This window comes from Dasypus novemcinctus, chromosome 17 (genome assembly GCF_030445035.2).
Source record: "Dasypus novemcinctus isolate mDasNov1 chromosome 17, mDasNov1.1.hap2, whole genome shotgun sequence".
NCBI classification, from domain to species: domain Eukaryota; kingdom Metazoa; phylum Chordata; class Mammalia; order Cingulata; family Dasypodidae; genus Dasypus; species Dasypus novemcinctus.
In genome coordinates this window covers 20,347,870-20,369,402 of record NC_080689.1, presented here as the reverse complement: position 1 = coordinate 20,369,402, position 21,533 = coordinate 20,347,870, and the positions used below count along the sequence as shown (strand labels likewise).

Genomic DNA, 21,533 nt, shown 5'->3' with positions numbered 1-21,533 from the left:
TGTCACTTATTGTTTAATACTGCACAATAAGTAATGCAATTTGTGTTTCAGGCTTTATTTTTAATTAGTTTACACATTATTTTAAATAATAAAGGAGAATATAATCAACTAGAAACTAGATAATGTCATCCAACTAGAAAGACATTTGGAGCCTAGCAACATGTGGGTTGTTATACACCTGTGTGTGTGTTGATTATCCAAGGCTCACTTTCAGTTCAGCAAAAAGATGTTGTGAAAGATGCGGTATTTCAGTCACCTGGATGAGAATAACACAGGTGAACTGAGCATTCCTAGTGGAGCGTGAAAAGGTTTAGAGGGGCACTGAGAGCTCTGTGTTGGAAGGGGCAGAGATAACACGAAGTGGTTAGGGAAGAAGTTGTAAAGCCAACAAAGGTAGAGAGAGGCAGAAAACTGGAGTCTGATAAGCATTTGAAAAAGGAAAAAAATACCTTGATGAATTGCCATCGACTGTTTTGAGCACCATTTAGTATGAGCCACACAGAGTAATTAAAGTCTCTGGCTTTAATTACTGGCTGGTGATTTGAACAAAGGAATAGAATGGATTAAGGAAAAGGGAGCATTCAAAGACAGCCCCCCCTTTCCCATACCTAAAGTGGTTAAGGTAACATATCTTTCCATTTAACAGATCTAGAAAGATAAACATTAGACTACACAAAATTCCTTAACCTGGATCCAAAGGCACTATTTTCCTGACAGGTAGTCTACTTCTTCGTTTTAAAAGAAGTTAGACTTGTGCAGGTTACAAGGTCAGCTCCTTCCAGCATCCCGTTCTCTAAACTGCTCATCAACTAACCACCTGGGCCCTCCCTCACCTGCTGACTTGGCTTCCCACAGGTAAATTTTACTATTCTTTAATGGCTATTATAGGTATCGCTCCATGTCCCACAGCCCCAAAGATGTTCTAGCCGATTTCAAGGCCTTCCATAATCTGAGTCTACCCAACCAATCCTATCTATGTCCTCCTATTCTTCAATTCCCTCTGTACAGATCATCAATTGCTCTCCTGTTCCTATGGAAACAGGAGGCTCATTCCCACAGTGTCTTCCAACTCCTTATTTCCTTTAAAAAGAGCAACCTCTCCTTCACTTTTCCAAGTTCTTCAGACACTGTAAGTTTTCTTTTACTCCAGTCCCAAGTAATCTCCTCTTCCTAATTCTCCATTAGAATTTATCATAGGTACCAAATAATTTAGCAATTCATTAGGTGTTATCCTGTATTATCCAAGGAAGCCTGATCCCATCAACTACAGAGCCTAGAACACTACCGGGCATGAGGTCAGCACTCAACAAATATTTGCTGACCGAATGAATGAACCAACTATGGTACTGAAAATGTGCATTGTGGAGGTTAAGAATCAGGCTTCTACCTTCATTATGGTGAACCTGAGAGAAGGCTAGAAATGCACAGAATTAATTCAGAACTATTTAGGCTTAGAAAGTTATAGATGGTCTGAGAGTGCATAAAGATTTCTATCAGTCTAAATCAATACATCTTTTAGGACAGAGGAATTCTGAACTAAATTGACCAATTTGAAAATTATCTTATGACTATCAAGATTTTAATAAAGATTGTATTTTTGTCCTTATAGGAAAGCAGGAATTTTCAAAACTCTGACTTATGAAATTTCTTCCAATTTTTTGAATAAAAATATTAATAAGTACTGATGATGTTCTTTGCATACAAGGTCCTCATACTTTGAGAATTCTTAAAATGTTTGACAGTGATTTTTAATATGAAAAGAGCTCTTACCAATAAAAAAAATACGTATTTATAAGAACATCTAATGTAAAATGGGATAAAAAATGTTAAGGGATTATTCACACAAAAATACAAAGGACCAACATGAAAAAGTTTCAACCTTACTAAGAAATGCAATTAAAATTAATCTGTGAGCAAAGTGATATCACACTTCATAATATTAAACCACTAAGACTTCACAGACTATAATTTGATTTATCAAAGTCTTATCTGACATTGACCACGCAAATTCTGTTTAAAATATTAAGAATCTGAAATAATCTTACATGTTCAGACTAAAATATTTACTTTCAGATACAAATCACTACATTAAATTAACACAAAGCAATACGGCAACAAAGAAATAATCAAGAAGATTATAAATTTTTTAAGCCTAATTTCTAAAATGCACACTATATTTTCCAACTATTCAATTCACAGGTTACCTTCAAAGAAATTAAGGCATTTAGTTGTGAAATGCTTACACTAAGAGGTTTTTTATGAATTTGTTTTCACTCCTTCAAAGTAGCTGAGTTAAGCCAGGAGATTAATAGGAGCCACAGGAGTGGAAGGGGAACAGAAAGAGAAAGGGGGTTCATGAAGAGAGGAGGAGTGAGAATCGGGCAATGGAGAGCACATCCATTCAAATTTCTTTCCTCAGAGTAAAGTACATCCAAATCCTCTCAAAATGTCTATATTATCTTCCTGTTGGAATTAAGAACATCCTTCCCAGAAATACAATTAGGAAGGATTAGCTACTGCATAAAGAGGCTTTGAACAAATTAAAAAAGGATGATGTCTCACTTTAGATTCTATCAAATCTCCAAATAACAGCAGTTGGCAAAACACCAACATCAGGCAAAAAAAAAAAATAAAAGGAAGCATTTTGAAAACAATAAAAGTGATGCCTGTCAAGAAAGCACGAAAATGAGATTTTTAAAAATCATGCATCTATGGCAGACTATCCAGATAATCTTTAAATATTTGGGTACAGCTTTATAACTTACTATAATGAAATACTTGTCATATTTTCTTCCTGAAGTAGAATATGTTTGATTGTGACTGTTTTGAAAATAATTTTTTGTCAAACAACAGTGGTTTACTTGAGAATTCATGAACTCACTCAAGCCTTTTCACTCCTCTATCCTTTTTATTTATAACCTGGGCTTCAAAAATACTGTACAAAGTCTTTTTTTTTTTCTTCATTATTTTGGTAAGTCAAACAATGACCCATAAAAGACAGCAAGGAGATAATGGGTTAAGAAATCAGGAAGCCTGTGCTCAAGACACAGCCCTGCTACTCGCCTTCCAAGTGACTGTGGACAAGGCACACAGCCCCAGTAAGTCATAAAATTTGATCGGTGCTTGTTGAAAATTCTGGATGATTTCTGGATGAAAGAGAAAAAAAAAATCCATACCTACTGCATTCCTACTCTATTTTCCATTATGCTCAAATAATAAGAACTTTTAAAAGGGACAAGTTTCTATTCTATTCAAAGATAATCACATGGATAAAATATTTAAATGGTTTGGTAAGAGATAACCCATTAATCACTGAACTGTGGAATCATGTGAACGCTAAGTGAAAAACAACATTTATCTGAATGCCCCTTGATAGGAGGACTTGAGCCAATCTTGTGTTAAGTTTCAAATCAATTAATATTTAATGAAATACTCACAAGCACTAGGAAGTTTTAAGCTCATAAACTGGATTTATGGTTTCAGTTTTAGTAATCTTCCCAAGAGACCAGCTGCCTGGGCTCTGCTGTCACCCTTTTGTTTGTTAAAAGGGCCTTATTTCCATTCCAGGAAGTGCAAGCACCAAGATGACTGGGCATTGCAATGTCAAGAATGTAAGACTCAGAATTAAATGGGGCCTGGCCAATTAAAAATCTTTGCAACCTCCACAGAGATACAGTAAGTAGGCCCCATTATTACCGAGAGGTACCATAAAAGAATGGAATGCTACGGCTGAAAGACTATCCTGGAAAGGCGAATGGGACTAAAAAGATGAGTGAGTCACCTTTTGTTTATGCTGAGTAGTCTCTGATTAGACTCCTTGAACTAGTCTCTTCTCACCACTTTGGGGACACTGAGGCAGCCTAGATATTGTGTTAATAACTCCATTCCCGCCTCATGAGACTTTCATTTGTTCACTTACCAGCAAATACATCAGGCAGGGCATATCACAGACTCACACAAATTGAAATGATGCTGTGACGGGGTAAAGCGAAACAAAACACGGTGTCATGATAGCATCTTTCAGGGAGTAAGTATGGGATCAGGGAAGAATGGGTAGTGTTAAACAGGGGAAGGAGTGTGGTGGGGGCAGAGGGGTATTGCGGGCAGGGAAGATGCACAGAGTTGGGCAGGACCAAGGAGCCAGGGCAAGGGACACGAGGTGACCAGGGAGTCAGAGTGCAGGGCGTGGAGGTCTTCCAGCTCTATGCTCAGAGCATCAGGAAGCCAGGGAGGCTCGTAAGCAGGGGCAGGGCAAGACCAGATTCACACTTTGAAATGATCCTTCTGTGTGGACACAGCTTTGTGTCCCACTTCATTCCGTTACAGAGACAGTAAGGGCCTCCCCACCCCACTCTTGGGAAAGGCCACCTAACTCCAGTGGGTACAGGAGCACTCTCCAATCCACTCTTTAATTCCAACCGGTCTTTCTGGTTTCTCTTACTATCATTCATATACACAAAAACATCTTGTCCAAAAATAACTCCTAAAAAACGGCAAGGCATTTTTCTAGGATTAGCAAATCCAGGGTTTCTCTTCTCCATAGTGTTTAAACAGACATTCCTTCCACTTAAAAGTCCCTGCCTCTGGGCACAGAGGATCAGCCCTTTCTGCTGGATCATCTCTAACACCTTTGGAAGACAGATAAAAGTGAAGAGAACATCCAACCTTGAGAATCTCAGAGAAAATATACTAATTTCTGAGTGTCCTAAGCAAATTATATTTACTACGTAAGTTTTTAACGTGGCTTTTCATTTTCTTTACGGTAATGTATTTTGTATAATTTGGGGTATACTTGTCACCTTCTCACACACAACTCACACCTTGCAGGTTCTCGATTTCGATCCCAGATAACTCTGGGGCAGAGAAGTGTTATGAAAATTTGGCCTTCAAATTTTGTCTACACTTTGGTCAAACATAAACTCTTTTGCTAAGGGAAACAAGGAGACAGGATTTAGTGCAACCAAGAGGCACCTTGGAAAGATTCGTGGGGAATATCTATGGAATGCCAGACATACCTAAATGCATGGGGAAATTTTTTACTTCAATCAGCACAGCACCCAAAGGCAGTCTCTACAAACCACTCTCTTGTTCGATAGCAATCATGTCGGCAAAATCTAAAGCTCATGAGCCCCCTTGGCAGCCAAACTGTGTCTTCTGATACAACTGTTTAAGGGTGGATTCAAGTGTGTTTCAACCCCAGTTCTATTGCTAATTTGCATTAAATCCTCTGACAGCTAATTCCATTTTCAGTGTACAAATTACTTCATCGACAGAAGTAATAATCATATGAGAAATACTTTCTCTGGCTCAAGAGCCAGAACCTAATTGTTTTAGAGCAGAACGTTTCCTAGTCCTCTCCCCACTCCAACCCACTTCTGCCCACCCCTTCCTAACTGCCCCCAAGAGAAGAGCAATCAGATTCAGTTGTTCAGGCTACACCATCTAATGGCTGGGGCCATTGTACGTACTTGTTTGTGATTGGTGTTCTCAGCTTTCCAATTCCTAGTTCCATGAGGCTGGGGCCGCTCTTGGAGTCTGGGCACTGCTAGTCTCTTGGTCTCTTGCCCAACCCCCTTCCCCCCCTCACCCGCTCACCCCTTCCACCCACCACAAGTGTCTGAATGTTCTGGTTCCAAGATTTCAGAGAACAGTGGGGGGGCCACATTTATCCCTGAAATGTATCTGAAGCATTTAAATCTAACTTTTACAAGAGTCACAGGGACTGAGTCATTAATTGTAGAGTTCTCTGGTGATTAAGTGCTAACCCCTGTGATTACAGCTCACTCACGGGCAGGAAGGAAGACTGCCAGGACAAGACTGATGAGGGTCTGATAAGATACCGTGGAAGGCAGACCAATGCCCGCCTCCCCCAAAGATGCCTGTTCCTGCTCCCCAGACCTTGTGAATATGTTCAGTTACATGGCAAAGGGGTATTGAAGCTGCAGATCAAATTAATGTTGTTAATCAGCAGAAATTATCCTGGATTATCTGGGTGGGCCCAGTGTAATAACACAGCCCCTTCTTAAGTGGAAGAGAGAGGTAGGAGAGAGAGAACCCGAGGACGGTAGCAATGGAAGCACCCAGCCCGATGGTGCAGGCTTCGAAGACGGAGGATTGGGGCCACAAGCCATATTAATCAGGGATCCCCAGAGAAACAGAATCAACAGGATACGTGTGTGTGTGTGTGTAAATAGGAGACTTATTACAGAAACTGGCTCACATGACCACGGAGATAGGCAAGTTCAAATTCTGCAGGGCAAGCCTCACACTGGGAACTTTGACGAAGGTGTCAATAAATTCCCCCAGAAGAAGATAGCTGGCTGGCTGGTTGCTGAAGTGGAGACAGAAATTCTTGCTGACTGCTGAAATCTCAGTTCCCCTTTAAAGCCTCTGGCTGACTGGATGAGCCGTCCTTGCTGCTGAAGGCAATCTCCTTTGTTGATTGTAGAGGTAATCAGTCACAGGTGCAATCAATCGACCAATGATTTAATACCTCAAAATACCCTCACTGTAACCATCAGGCCAGTGCCCGCTTCACCAATCCCTCACCAAGGCTACACGTGACCTTCACCGTCACACCCAGGATCAGAGGCGGCTTCCGTAGCTGGAAAACCAGTGAAGCGGATCCTTCCCTAGGGCCTCCAGATGGAATGCAGGCCTGACAACACTTTATTTTAGCCCAAGGACACCCATTTTGGACTTTCAGCTTCCAGAATTGTGAGATAATAAAGCTGCATTATTTTAAGCCACTACATTTGTGGTAATTTGTTACAGCAGCAACAGGAAATGAATATAAATGCCATCAAAGGAAGAGGCAATATAACTTAGGGGCTAACCACATGGACTGCCTAAATTTGAATTCTGACTCTACAGTTACCAATGAAGTGACCCTGGACAAGTTATTTCACCTCTCAGCACCTGAGTTGCCCCATCAGGCACAATGGGACTAGTATCTCTCTCACTTTGAGGATTAAATGAGATAATACACAAAAAAGTATTTAAAACAGTACCTGGCACTGAATAAACTCATGAAGTGGGTATTAGCTCTTATGATTACACAGCATCAAAACACCATCCTGATTTCTAGCAATTATCTTGGGGAGCAAGCTCTATCCCAGCATTTGCCCTTTTCAGTTAAAAACTTTTAGAGTTCTAACCAATTCTTTATATACCTTTAACCAGAACTTAAACCCAATTGCTGGTTGTATTCCAAACCTGCCTTTAGCCACACCTTCCTGGTGGGATCCTGCAGCACACAGCCAAGGCAATACACAACTGACCCCCATTCTCCTCCCCCACCCACCTCCCACGGTCCACTTTCTGCAAAGTCAGTCTTTCCGTAGGAAAAAATTAAGAGTTTTTTGCATCTTGTTCCTCAAAATACTCTCACCCCACCATTTTCCCCAAATGCCTGTTTTCCTCAAACAAAAACAGAACTAGCCAACAATTACCAATATGACCAAATTTCATACAATTTCTATGGATTATGAAGTACTTCTCAAGCCTTGACAATGCTATATCCAGCTGGCTTGGTTTTCTGATGGAAAAGTTCAAAAAGGTCTTCCCCTGGAATTCCCACATATACACACCTACACAGTGTTATTTTTAAGAGCCAAAAGCTGAGGGGATGTGGGGGGATCCAAACATCCATCAAGAGCAGAATAAATATTAATAAATTGTGACATACTCATATAATGGAATACTTTTGATACTGTAAATGAACAAACTACAGACACACAAAACTACACAGAAGAATCTCAGACATAATATTGAGTGAAAAAATACATGCATTATGACTCATTCATATACAGTTCAAAACCAGGTAGAACTGATCTCTGGGGCTAGAAGTCAAGGCAGCAGCCACCTTTGGTGGGGAGGAGGAAGGAAGGATCTAGGAACCAGGGGTACAGAAGTGCTGGTAAAATTCTGTTCTTTGATGTGGATGGTACTTACATAAGCATGATATCACTTTATGATAATCAGGTTATACATACAGAAAGAACACAAATTAAGCCAATTTTAATTTGTGCACTCTCTGTAATTTCAATATAACTTCAATTTTCAAATAGTTTAAAATAACTGCACGTAAGCTGATAAAATCAGCCATTGGTTGAAATATTTAGTTCCCATCCCATCCCATTCCTAAGGTGTCACAAAGACCATGGACTGATTGAGTTACTTTTCTTCTATTTTCTAACACTTTGCTTGTTTTCCACCTCATGAAGTAGGGATCAAAACCTTCATCTACCTCACAGACTCGTTGGGCAGATCAAATGCAATAAGGAATATAAAGTACTCTGCAAAATGTTCAGGACTTTACAAAGGCAAATCGTATTATTTGAAGATAAAAGGGTAACTCCTGCCTTGGACAGGGATTTAGACAATACTAATACTTTTCTTCCTCCAGGCAAAACTCAAAAAAAACATTTCTTAAACCAGCATTTATTGAAGCCCTCCTGTGTACCTATGTGGATAAAGAGATGGAAGACGATGTGGTGTGATGAAAATGAAAAGTACAGGGACACACAGAAGAGAAACCTGAGGCGGGGCAATCAAGGTCCCCCCCAGATTCTGAGAGCTCATTTGGGGAAATTTCCTGAGTACTGATCTATTTGTAGGGCATTTTAATAAGTTCAAAACAGGTCCCAAGTTCAACTATTAATCGTTCAAAAAGCTCAAATCCTCTAGCTAAAGTTTTCACTGTGGGTGCAGCTTTTTTAATGGGCTCTTCTCCTTAGGAGTGGTATGAAAAAGCTGAAATAAAGGGAATGAGCTTACATTTTTGTTGTTGGTAATTAGGGGACAGAATACTTCAAGGAACATTCCACAAAGTCTCCCATCCTTCTAAATAGCCGGGTATATAGTTTCTCTAAGCCTCCCGATAACAGTGACCCAAAGATAACCATCAGCCGTTGCACCTTCCTCTCCTCCACAGCACACACGTCACTCAACACTGCAGCCTATCAACTATGACCCATGGTAAAGGTGAAGTATTCCCTTCTCAAGAACTTTGAAAGTGGAACCCATCATCTTGATGCGGATTTTAAAGGGACTTCTCTATATTTAGAAAATATCTGACAGACTGTAAGTTCACTTGATAATTCTGGAATGCCTTTGAATTATTCCTGTCCTTTAAAAGAATATTTTCTAATTTGCTCCTTTTTTCTTCACCACATTGTGGGAAGAAGATGGTAAAAGGGAGAGGTAGTCAATGCCGTTAGATAAATTCAGTCCCCTCAGCTGGTTTGAGACAGGACAAATCTATCTTTTCCAGAGAAACTAATCACCATCCTTTGTAACATCAGGACACCATAAGATGATGAAAATAGCTGTCAACAGGGACGAAAAAATAAACTGGATACAACTGAGCTCTCTAGATAGATTTGACATCCATATCCTGAGTAAAACCAGACTTCCTTCTCGAGCTCAAAGAAAAGGGCCTGGGTACATCATCTCCTGCAAAAGTGCTTCCTCCTTATACAGTCTAGATAAAAGGCTCTCCATTTGGCAAAGTGGTGGTCATTTTCACCAATATTCCCTAAACAACCAGAAGACATTAGCGGCTCAAGAATGTCCCTTTTGATTTCTGCTTCATGATTCCATTATGATCTACAAGGATAAAGATGGACATTTTACACAAGTCTAGACAGTCCCATTTAGAAGCACTCAGAGTTGAAAATGAACGTTTATGGAGTACTTCAATGCATATGTGAATAATGACACTGGCAGGCGATGAAAAACCTCTGTAAAGCTAAATAGTTTTGATTTTTGATCCACTGTAGATACTCCCAGCCATGACTTAGAAGCATTAACACCTTTTTACAAATAGAGCTAAAGATAGACACAAGATGCACTTGGGATCTAATAGTGGCAATTACTAAATGAGTACACTGATAGTTGTGAATAACATCTATAGGTTGGCAATTATGAGAGTATTCTGAAATGTGAACATGGGCCTTATAAGGAATCCAGTATTATAGAGTAAAAGTTCCAAGAATCAGAAAAGTGACTGCCAAAACTCATACACTGGAAGATGGTCTTTGTGTCAACTCATGGCAGACCTATGATGTGGCCCACAAAACTGGTAGCAGTAACATCACAATAATAAATTTCAATGAGAAACATGAATGAAATGACCAACTAACAGCAATCTACTAGTCAGAATGCCCTGGCAAGAGTCCCTGCAAACCATGCCTGACCAATAGGGCAGCATGTACTGCTGACATCTACCTGTTTGTTAGGTCCTGGTGGGGTACAGAGGATGCTCTTAACCATTCACCTGTAAATCTCTCTCAAAGACCATCCATTTGCCAAGTATTCAAAGCCTTCAAAGACCATGGAGGTCTACTCTATTCCTCAGGCAATCTTCAAAAACAGAGGGAGTCTACAGACTCTCTCTCCCTCAGCCCCATGCCTGGGTCACATCTGATTCTCTTTTCCCTTGCCTCACACATTCAATTACGTACCAAGGTTTTTCAATGGCAGTAATGCCTGGGTTCATTTCCTTCCCCTACTTGACCACCCCTACCTATACCAGCTACAGAGCTATCTGTACCTACTAGTCCTGATCTACTGTAGGTACTATGGCCAGGTTCATCTTCTCAAGCACAAGTAAAACTGTAGCATTTTTCTATTTGAATGTTAATTTGACTCTTTGTTATAGAATATATAAAAAATACACAAAAGTAGAGAGCACTGTATAAGAAATCTCAACGTACCCATCAGGCAGCTTCAATACGTACCACCTCGTGGCCAATCCTGTTATCTCTATACTTCAACCCACTGGATTATTTTGAAGCAAATCCCAGACATCACATTTTATCTGTAAATCTTAATATGATTCCCTGATAAAAGTTTCCTTTATGTACATAACTACAATGCCATCGTCACAGCCCCCACAATTCAACAACCCTCTTTTATATCAAATTTCCAATGTTAGCTTTTTTTTTTTACAATTGTTCTATAAATTATCACCATCTTTTTCTTTATTTCTAGTTTGTGTGAGTCAGTATACAAACATTGTCCATAGACTGTGATTTTGTTACTATGTTTCTTAAACTTCTTTTAAGAAGCTTAAACTATAGGTTCCCCCTCCATTCCTTTTTATTTTTATTTTTTTCTTTCACTTTTTCTATTTTGTTTTGTTAGGGTTTTCTGGAGGGGTTTGTTTTTGTAGGAGGCGGCAGGGATTGGGAATTATTTTGTTGAAATCTTCCATCTTTAACCTGGTTTTCAACTACCTTTAAAACCCTATATTACCATTAGTCCTCATCTATATCAAGTTCCAATCAAATCATACCCTAAATGTACTACTTTTAAAGGTGTCTAGAAATTATTTGATATTTCTCTCTGAAAAGTAATGGAGCTACATTCTACTCTCCTTGAGCACAGACTGGACTTAATGACTCACTTCTAACAAGGAGATTAAGACAGAAGGTGTGGCATATCCAGGACCAAAGACTTAAGAGGCCCTGTGGCTTTCTCCTTGCTCTCTCTAGGCCAGGAGCACTTGCTCTGGGAGATGCCAACGGCCAAGTTGTGAGGACACTCAGGAAGCTCTATGTGGAGAGGAAACATGGAGAAGCTTCTTGCCTATACCCATGTGAGTGAGCCAGCTCAACCGCGGCTCCTCCAGCCCGGTCCAGCCGTAAGGTAACTGCAGACAGCTTGACCGCCACCTCATAAGAGATCCTGGGCCAGAGCGCCCAACTCCACCCTTCCCAGAATCCTGACTCAAAGAACTGACAATAAAGGTTTGTTGTTTTAGACAGCTATTTTTGGGGGTGATTTGTTACACAGCAATAGATTAATACACCATACTTTCTGGCCTCATGGCACTGACTCCCTGGAAAAGCCCTTTTTCTCCAGTTAACCATCTTCTGCTATGAAGAGACCACCTTCTCCAGAGATCCACAGTGGACCTCCACTTCCCCAGCACTCAAAAACCTGTAACAATCCTTCTTTGCTCTCTCAAAGAACTTTATTTGTACCTGGTACTAAAGTCAATTAGGCCAAAGGTAAAACCAATTCATCTAACACCCTCTCACCTAAAGTGTGTAGTTTCAACAGTATGGTTTTACCAAACCTGCTGTTCTCAAACATGCCAGGAACGCTCTTGCCTCAAGGGCTCCCCCTGGTAGGTCCCACCCCCAGAGATGGGCATGGTTCATGGCAGAGCCTCCTTCAGGTCTTTGCTTAAATCACATCTTCTCAGGGGAACTTTCCCTGACCCTGTGTTTAAAATTACCACACCCCTCACTCCTCCCCAAGCCAGAACCCTCTCCAATATACCAGCCTTATCTCCTCCATAGGACTTACCACAATCTAGCATACTTAATTGTGTCATTTGTCAATTGTCTCCCCCTCTCTAGGCCTTAAGTTCCAATAAGGCAAACATTCTGTTTAGTTGTTGAGTGCTATATCCTCAGACCCTAGAGCAGTGCCTGAAACATAGAATACGTACAATAAAAACTCATTCAATAAATGAACACAACTCTAACATCTCATATGTCACATAACGGATGCATCACCAGCTAAACAGCTAAATGCCAGCTAAACTTTGGCATTTCAAGCATCTTTATGTGTACTGTTGAGCATTTTAAGATTTAATCAATCTCCCCCATCATTGGTTATAAACAAAACCTTGAAACACCCTAAAGTAGGCAATCTAAAAAAAAAACATACCTTAAGGACTACAGCATTTCTCAAAAGTGGCCTAAATGGTCCTACGTCATGGGATCCTTAGCAGTTTGATTAAATATGTTTTCAGGTTATAATATCATTACCTAAATTGAACCCCTTCCTTTGTCTTGAGCAGTAATTTAGCTATCATTTCACAATCTCCTGAGGGCAGGATCCAGTCTCACATGTCTTAATGCTCCTGCAGTGCCCAGCTAATGGGACCATCTACACGAGTTTATTAAATGAGTATCAGAATCAATAGCATCCTAAACCATTCTACTTATTAACTAAAAGCATGCAGCAGGAACACCTACACAGACAAGCCTTCCAAAAAAGCATCTCATTCAGCAGATGAAGGCTCTGAAGCAATTTATCTAATGAACTTTTATTTTACCAAAGAGCCAAGTCAGCGCTGAAACCTTAGCCTCTTTGTCTCACAACATTCTTGGCTATATTATACTGCTGCTACCAAAAGAAGACAGAAAAAATAGGTTGTTCCTTTATCTGACATCCAACATATGGTTCTTACTAGCATTCTATATATACACATCAGAGAGGGTCAAATTCTAATAGTGGATGGTGATATGCAAGATGAATGATGTTGCCTGTAAATTACTTCACAGTTTGCTTAAGTAATAATGCTGCAAAAAGAATAATTGCAATGCACAGTAATCTGAGTCTTGCTCGCCAAAGCACAGTTCAGCACAGAAATTGTTCCGTTTTTAAGATTCAGAACAATGCTGCAAGGGAGAAGTCTAGCTATGATATAACCAAAGATTTATATCATTTCAAGGACAAAACAGTTAACATTTAAACACAAGTAGCACTACTATCCTTTAGAGCAAGGGTTAGCAAACTACAGCTTGTGGGCCATACTACCTGTTTTTTACATGGCCCGCGATCTAAGAATAATTTTTACCTTTTTAAATGGTTGGGGGAAAAAAATCAAAAGAGCAATATTTCATTAAGACACATGAAAATTATATGCAATTCAAATGTCAGTGTCCATCAATAAAGTTGTTTTGGAACACAGTACCACCGATCATTTACATATTGTGTATGACAGCTTCTGTGCTACAACGGCAGAATTGAATAGTTATAATAGAAACCATATGGCCCACAAAGCTCAAAATATTTACTCTCTGGCCCTTCATGAATAAAGTTTGCCAACTCCTGCTTTTGGAGCCTGACTGCCTTGATTTAAATCCTGATGCTGTCACTTATCAATTGTGTGCCCCTGCACAAAGTACCCAACCTCTCTGAGCCTCAGTCTCCTTATCCATAAGATAGGCCAGTGACGGTACGTGCCTTATAGAGTCACTGTAAGCTGCAAATGAAATAATGCATATGAAACCTGTAAAACAGTACCTGGCACACATACAAGAAGCCCTTCCTAAGGATTAGTTATAACAATTATTTCTTCCTGCTGATGGCTGCAGGATATATTTCCCAATTGAAATGCTGGCAAAAAGGTAAGATTTCCAACTAGCCCCCCAAATGTATTCATCATGAGACATTATGAGACAAAAATGAAGAAAATCAGAAAGAAGAGCCTTAATGAGGGAAGAAAAAAAATGTTATCAGAACCCCACTCACCAGAAGAGTGGGTGGCCTATTCAAAGGAAATGTATAATAAATTCAGATAATTTCACCTATCGTCACAGACTAAATAACTTCTGTGGGCTGCCTGGATCCTAATCACCATGTGGAGCCTGTCTCTATGGGAAAGCACTCTAATTCCAAGCAAGTGACTGCTGGGTCAAGCCAGCTTTTAAGAGGGGAACTTCCTATATTTTACATTCCCAGACAAATGAAAGTGATAGTTGCAGTCAACTCTGCCTCGTTATTGATAAAGAGTAGCTAATTAAATGGAGACAGTTTGTGTGAGGACCCGGCAGCTGAGCAGCTCCTTCTAAAGCAACCCCACCCGCAGGAGAACCAGGATAAACTTTCTCATCCATGAGTTCTCCTTTCTTCAGAAGGGCACCCACTTCCTAATGCTTAGAAAAAGAAAACATGTTGCCATAAATAGAAGACAAGCTCATTCACCAAAAATGGGCCCGCATGGCAACTGGGAGGTAAACATGGTGTTAATAAAAGATACACTTAACCTGCTACTGAGGTCGACAAAGTATCTCTTCCCAAAGACGCACTTTCATTTAAATAGCCTGTGTGTTTTTCCATGTCTTGAAAAATCACACTCACTGATTCTCTTTTTAAAATTATTTCAAAACTCTGGGGCACACACAAAAACAGAATTTTTCAACTCAACTCCACCACAGTCAAACAATGATCTTTATTTGTCCACACCATCCAAATTTGATCCTTCTAATCTTCACTGTTTCTATAGATTTTGCTTATGGTAAATTGTTCCTGCAGAAGCTAAACACACAACAAATATTTTGAAGAGACTTGTTATGTAAGAATAACACGTCAAGCCTTAAAGGGGGAAGAAGAAAAAAAAAAAAGAGAAGACCAGACATTATTATCAAAGTGATTTCTGCGAATTTTGCAAGAAACAAAAATGATTTAAAGCAATGCGTGCAAGAGAGTAATTAGTTCAGAAAACTCACTGAGAATATATCTGCTGGGAGATTCCTACAGGCTTCGGCTTGAGGGTCAGTGTCATCTGGGCCAGGGGACTGACTCGTGGTAGAGAATTGGCCTTCTTGGATGAAGCATGCTTTGGTGCTTGCTCAGGGGGAACCCAGGGGGAAGGAGCCCCCGGACCTTGTCCTGCAGCGACGGCGGTGGACGAAGCGCCCTGGGTGGCCATGGTCTCACAGGCTTTGCCCTTTGTCCCTGGCTTACACACACAGAGTTGAGGCCGGAGACATATCCCTCCATTCTGGCACGGTGGAACACAGCTTGCTGCAGAAAGAGAAGGGAAGACAGCGCTCTGAATAAAAAGCATCATGGACTTCACTAACGGAGGTATCAGGACATTCTCCAATACAGTAACACCGAATTGAAAGACACGATGATGCGGGCTAGTGTTTATGAAGGGTTGCCAGGCACTGTTCTAATATACATTAGCTAATTTAATCCCCTCCACAAATGTTTTAAGTAGATATTTGTGTCCACTTTATAGATGAAGAAACAGATAAAGGGGTCCAGAAAAGTCTTAAAATTATTTGTAAATAGAAGGGCTGGGATTTGAACCCAAGGGAACTGGCTCCAAAGCCATCATCCTTCACCATTTTACTACAGGTGCCTCTCAGAAATGCATCAAATGCAGGAAAACACAGAAGAAAATGTTCTGCCATTTTTAAGTTGTGTTCTGTGGCTTATGTTTAAGTTCTGTGTATCCAAAGAAGACTTGGCAAAAATCAAATACTCAAGTCCAATCCCCAAATCCAAGCAAGTATTCTGCCAAGGACTTCACCTTCTATAAGCTCTTGGAGCTCAGAATGACTCTTTTAGAAATTTAGTTCAAGCCACTCCCTTCATGCATGAGAAAACCAAGGAAAGAAAAGTTGAGAGTCCCCCACGATACACCTGCTAGTTGGTATAAAAACCCAGTGTACTGTGCACCAGCCCTAATTTAATCATGAAGCAACCAAACAGACATTCTCTTATCTTCTGTTTGCTAGGATGAACATACTTCGAATACCTATTCAAAGACCTTACTAAATCACCATACTCTCTTCAGAGCTTTAAAATTAGCAGGGCTGTGGGTCGTGGATAAAATAAGCTGGAGGCTAGTTCCCATGGAAGTGTAGGTGTTCCTGACTTAAGTTTTATTAGATAATGCCCCAGGCCAATGGATATGATTCCTTCAGTCTCTTCTTCATTCAAACAGACTTATTGTGCATACCCTTTGCTTTCAGTCCACCTTGGACTTAAACTTTGGTCCTAAAGCAGGTGATACTACGAAATCTCCCACAAAATCCAATGCAAGATGCAGGCCACGGGACAATTACAAAATAAATCAGGGCTAGAAACCATAGGAGGCTCAGTTACAGAAGAGCCAAATCATCAGGGCCTAAAAGCTCTGAAACCTATTGATTTTCTGTAAAAGAGAGAAAATACTTTTCCCACCTTCCTACAATTCCTATTAGTTACAGCAAATACTGGTAAGAAATTGGTCCTCAATGTCAGAAGACAAGGCTGACAAATTTTCAAAAAGTTGAGAAGGATTCTTTAAAACAATAAAAAATTAATCCACCCAGAGCCCAAAGTGACCTGGGGATTAAGTCACTTAGCGTTGTCCTCTGCACCTGTGCTGTTTAGGGACATGGGGAGGGTAGTAGCTGCTGGTTCTAAAATGGTCCCCAAGGGTCCCTCCCTAGTATGGCTTCTACAATTCAAATTCAAAAGCTCTGAGCCTTTACAGTCCAGGATTCTAGCTTACAGTTTTCCTGACCTACTGAGCAAACTTTGTTAAGGATCTGATATGAGTAAGGTACCCCCTGAACAATGGTTATTTATGGAATGTCCCCGGAGCAAAGGAGCTGCCATAGGCAGCTTTCAAAGCTGAGCCTCTGCCTGAGCTCATCCCCCAGGCACTTCCATGTGTACGTTCTCTTCATGCTTTCAATTAGAACCATGTCTCGGCTTAACATCTGAGAATGATTTCCGCTTCTCCTCGCTCCCAAGGTGTATCACAAATGGTGGCTAATCGACCAGGAGGCCTGCTCCCAGCTTACAAAAGCTGGTACCTAGACGGAGGCCAGGGACTGGAAGCTTCCAAAATACCACTAAGAACATGCAAGAAGTTGTTTTTAGGAGGGCAGTGGTCCCCACCGATGAATAAGAAATGCAAAAGGGTACCTTTTTTATTTTTTTTTTAACTCTTTTAAGTTTTGCAGTGAGGGCGATGGGAGAGTAATTTCTAAATAAATAAACTCCCCAATATTTTCTACTGGAAGAAAAAGGAGATGTTACATAACCTTATGATTATACAGAATACCACCCTTCGGCAGTAAATTTTTAAAGGACATAGGGAAAGTGAGAAACAATTCCTCCTCTCCCCCAAATGGGCTGGGGCCCTGACTTGAACAGCTGAGGATGGATTCTTCATTGCCAAGGCAAGACCCTCGCCTAACTATATACTGTGAAAAACAAAGCTCATGTCCTGTGACCACATTTTATGAAGCTATTTCTCCTACACTATTTGGACCCCATCCAGTAGTGGTTCTTACAAGGCAGTGAAGACCAGGGGTTCTCAAAGTGTGGGGCATGGGAGAACAGAGGCAGCAACTACTTGGAAATTCTCAGGCTCCCCAGATCTGCTTTTGTAAATCCAAAACTGGAGCCCAGCAAGCTGTGATTGCCCTCCGGGTGATTCTAATGCTTGCTCACGTTTGAGAACCCTGGCATAATGCATTTGGAAACTTCCACCAGCAAGTCTGTGAGGCTTGATATTTTCATAATTCCAAGTTTAGTGTTTTCATACTACATACAATTTCTTTCAGTTTACTGAATTCTTGCCTGTGTTAAAAGTGTTTATCTTGCCCTTTTATTTTTAATGCAGAAGAGGAAACATTTTTCATGTGACGAAATTCTCAAGATGAGGTCCTTTCCAACAGTCAATCCGTATGTCAGCATCTACTTCATTGCCAATGCATAATTCATAGGCATTTATGAGAAAATTACTATTATAACAAAAGTTTTGAACTATATGGAATATTATAAATGTTACAGAAGCACAACTTTTTTTCTGCTTGTTGAGCCAACATTTGCCTGGTCAGCTGTGTTCAGCCTAAAGCTTGGATGCTCCACCAAGATCTTATCAGTGGTTTAGGCAGGGCTCCTCAAGGCTTCCAGCATATTAGACTCACTGGAGAGCTCTTAAACCTCCCCAAACCCAGTCCTAACCCCAGACCAATTAAATCAGAATTGCTGGGGGTGGAGCCCAGGCAGCAGGGCTTGGTTTGGTTTTGTTTTTCAGCATCCGGGGTGACTGCAATGTGCAGCCAAGTCTGAGAACCAGTAGGTCAGGGAACAAAATCTTAATCCATACTTGCTGTCAGACTAGGCTTCCTAAAATGCTGCTCTTTGAATCCATTTTTCTCCTTCATTCAAAAACTTTCAACACTTTTTAATCGCCTGAGATAAATTCAGGACCCTCTAACATCTGGCTCAAGTCATGCTTTACTGCCTCTTTTCCCACTGGTTGATCCCTGCAGACGCCCACCACTCCTCGGGGAGTCCCACCTCCTGGCCTCTGCACACACTGTGCCCTGTCCTCAAATACAAGCCTCTCAACCTCTGGCTCACCTGAAACTTCTGGCCCTGTCTTTCCTTCTCCATAAAATCTTTCCAAAGTGCCCAGCCCTCTCACAATGGGTTGTTCAGTATCTGAACTCCTGTCCCATTTTGGTCATTCCTTTCACATCTCACAGGTATGGTTGCATATCATTTATTCTCTTTCTATGAAATTCTCTCTTCTTTTCCAGGTCAATTAATTAGTTTATACAGGATTTTTTGGACCTTAGGAAAGGAGTCTGAACCTCATCTTGGTTGACAAACACGAAAGCAAAACCACTCTTTTCCAAATGAGGCTGGGATTCAATGTCATCTACAAAGGGAAACTACTCAGTGGGCTCTTGGCCCATTACAAAACAATACCTACTGTTGGAGAAAAACGGCACTTACTGGGACACAGAGACTGATATGACCACAGGCAGAGAAAGAACTTATTGGGAAGCTCTCCCAACAGAGGAGGTCAGAAGCACAGACTTCAGCCTCCCCACCACCATGGTGGGGGTCTGAAGAGAGACTTCAGCCCACTCCTGGAAGGGGGGGATTTGAATTTATACAGAAATTTCCTAGGCGGAGAAATGAGAGTTGGTGGGAGGGGGTTGAGGGTCCAAATGAGGGACAGGGACCAATAGGAAGCCCTAGAGGTGAAAATTTTCCCTGATAGTGACTCGAAAACAGTTAGGGAGTTATGGTTTCTTGGAATGCTGCCGGAGCAGATGTTTCTTTGATACATAGGGACTTGATCTTCCTCTGATATGCAGGTAGGGAAGATTTCCATTTCCCTTTATTCCATCTCTATGCAGTTTCTTTGTTTAACCTGTGGGGAAGTGCCATGCAGTAGGAGGGGGTTTGCCTTTTTCCCAACATACATCCAGAAATAAGCTACAGCTTGTTAAATATTGCAAGTTTCTAAAACTTACACCTCTGGACTTGGTTTGCATATCATTCCATCAGTCTCCAAGCCTTCAAAGCAGACAGTTTTCAATCAAAATCAAAATTCAAATATGCACTGAGCATATGCAAAGTCTGTAGACATTTACATACCATGTTATAGATATAGTTACACTATTCCAGATCAGGCTAAATCGGCTTGGGCTGATTTAGAAGACTGGAAGGGACAGTCAAGTATGAAACAAACTGACCAAGGATAAACAGAAGAAAACATTACAGTACAACTGCAGCAGCTGTAACAAGTTACTAAACTTACAGTACAAAAGCGCATCAAGGGAGTCAGCACATAAAAAGTTCAGGTGCAAAACAGAAAGAGCTTCTGAGCCATATTCAGTGTGTGGAAATGAACTCCAGGAGTGGGGTCAAGAGTATCTATAAAGTAGATAATCCAATAACAGGGTTTCTGCTCAAGGTAGCATAGGAAATTAACCCTCTATCTGCTCTCCCCCACTGCATTTTTTAAAGTTCATGTAAGATTTTTAAGTTAAAAAAGACAGGTTTCCACTGCTGACCAGGACAAAGTAACTGTTATTGGTTTTCTTTTAAATTAGTTTTCTTGCCATAAACAGCTAGAAAACTGGATAAAAGATGTGAAACAACTGTTTCAGATACTGGAGAGCTGGCAGCGCAGGACTGGGACACCTAAGAGAAGGGCAATAATCGAGGTAAGCCTTGGCTCACCCTGAACTTCTGTAGGAGGCAGTTTCCAGGCCAAGTCAGGCAGGAAAGCCAAGCGGAGCAGGGTGGTGATGGTTTCACTGAACCCGGCCTCCTGGAATTTGCAGGACAGAGGACTGCAGAGGAGACACCTGCACATGGAGGTCTGCAGAGAGGTCCCTTGAGTCTTTGATACTAAACTGTGCAGGCTTAGGTGGGAATTCCATGAGGTCAGGCAAAGAACAAGTACCCAGGACGTGGAAACTGCCAATTCCCAAAGCCACCACAGGAAGTCCTTCCAGTTCTGACCCTTCAGAGGCAGGAACCTTCAGCACAGGCCCCAGAACTAAACTCCTTTTTAAGAGGACGGTATAACCTTGGTATCAAAGACAGACAGTAATAGTACATCAGATGGAAACAAACGCACAAATCTCAGTTATGAATATAGATGCAAAATGCCTAAATAAGATATTAGTAAATCAAATGCAGAAATATTTGAAAAACAAAACCAAATATAATTAATTCCAGGAATGCAAGGATGGCTTTAATTATCAGAAAATCAATGCAATTCCTCAAGTTAAATCAAATGAGAATTTCTCTCAATGTAAAGTTTTCCAGGAAATTAATCACTTACTCATGATAAACAAAACTCTTAGCCAACTAGGAATACAAAGGGATTTCCTCATCTTGGCAAACTGTATCAACAGCAAATCCTACAGCAAATAGCATATACCAAAATGACCGCAAATATTACAGGGAAACTGGAGAAGCTTTCCTATCAAAGTCGCAATCAAGCCTAAAATGCCTCTTGGTCAGTGTTGCAATGGAGGTCCCAATCAACATGAGAAAACAAGAGAAAGTAAGAGCCCTAAAAGTAGAAGGAAGAGATAAATGTATCTCTATTTGCAGTTTACCTATTTGTCTGTGTAGATAATCCAAAAGATTCTACAAATTATTATATCTAATAGGAAAGGTCACAAGGTTCCTGAGAACTAAATAAGGTTTAAAAAAAGTCAACAGTATTCCTACAACAAGCA

General features: G+C 40.7%; 1 protein-coding gene across 7 annotated transcripts in view; it reads right to left on the bottom strand.

The window, feature by feature from the left end:
* LTBP1 (latent transforming growth factor beta binding protein 1) overlaps nt 1–21,533 on the bottom strand; it is a 410,312-nt gene that overhangs the window by 340,316 nt on the left and 48,463 nt on the right. For all 7 annotated transcript variants that reach the window (XM_058278378.2, XM_058278382.2, XM_058278380.2 and 4 more), the window contains exon 3: nt 15,255–15,552. In XM_058278378.2, the coding sequence (XP_058134361.1) occupies nt 15,255–15,552 (298 nt within the window). The remainder of the gene's footprint in view (nt 1–15,254; nt 15,553–21,533) is intronic.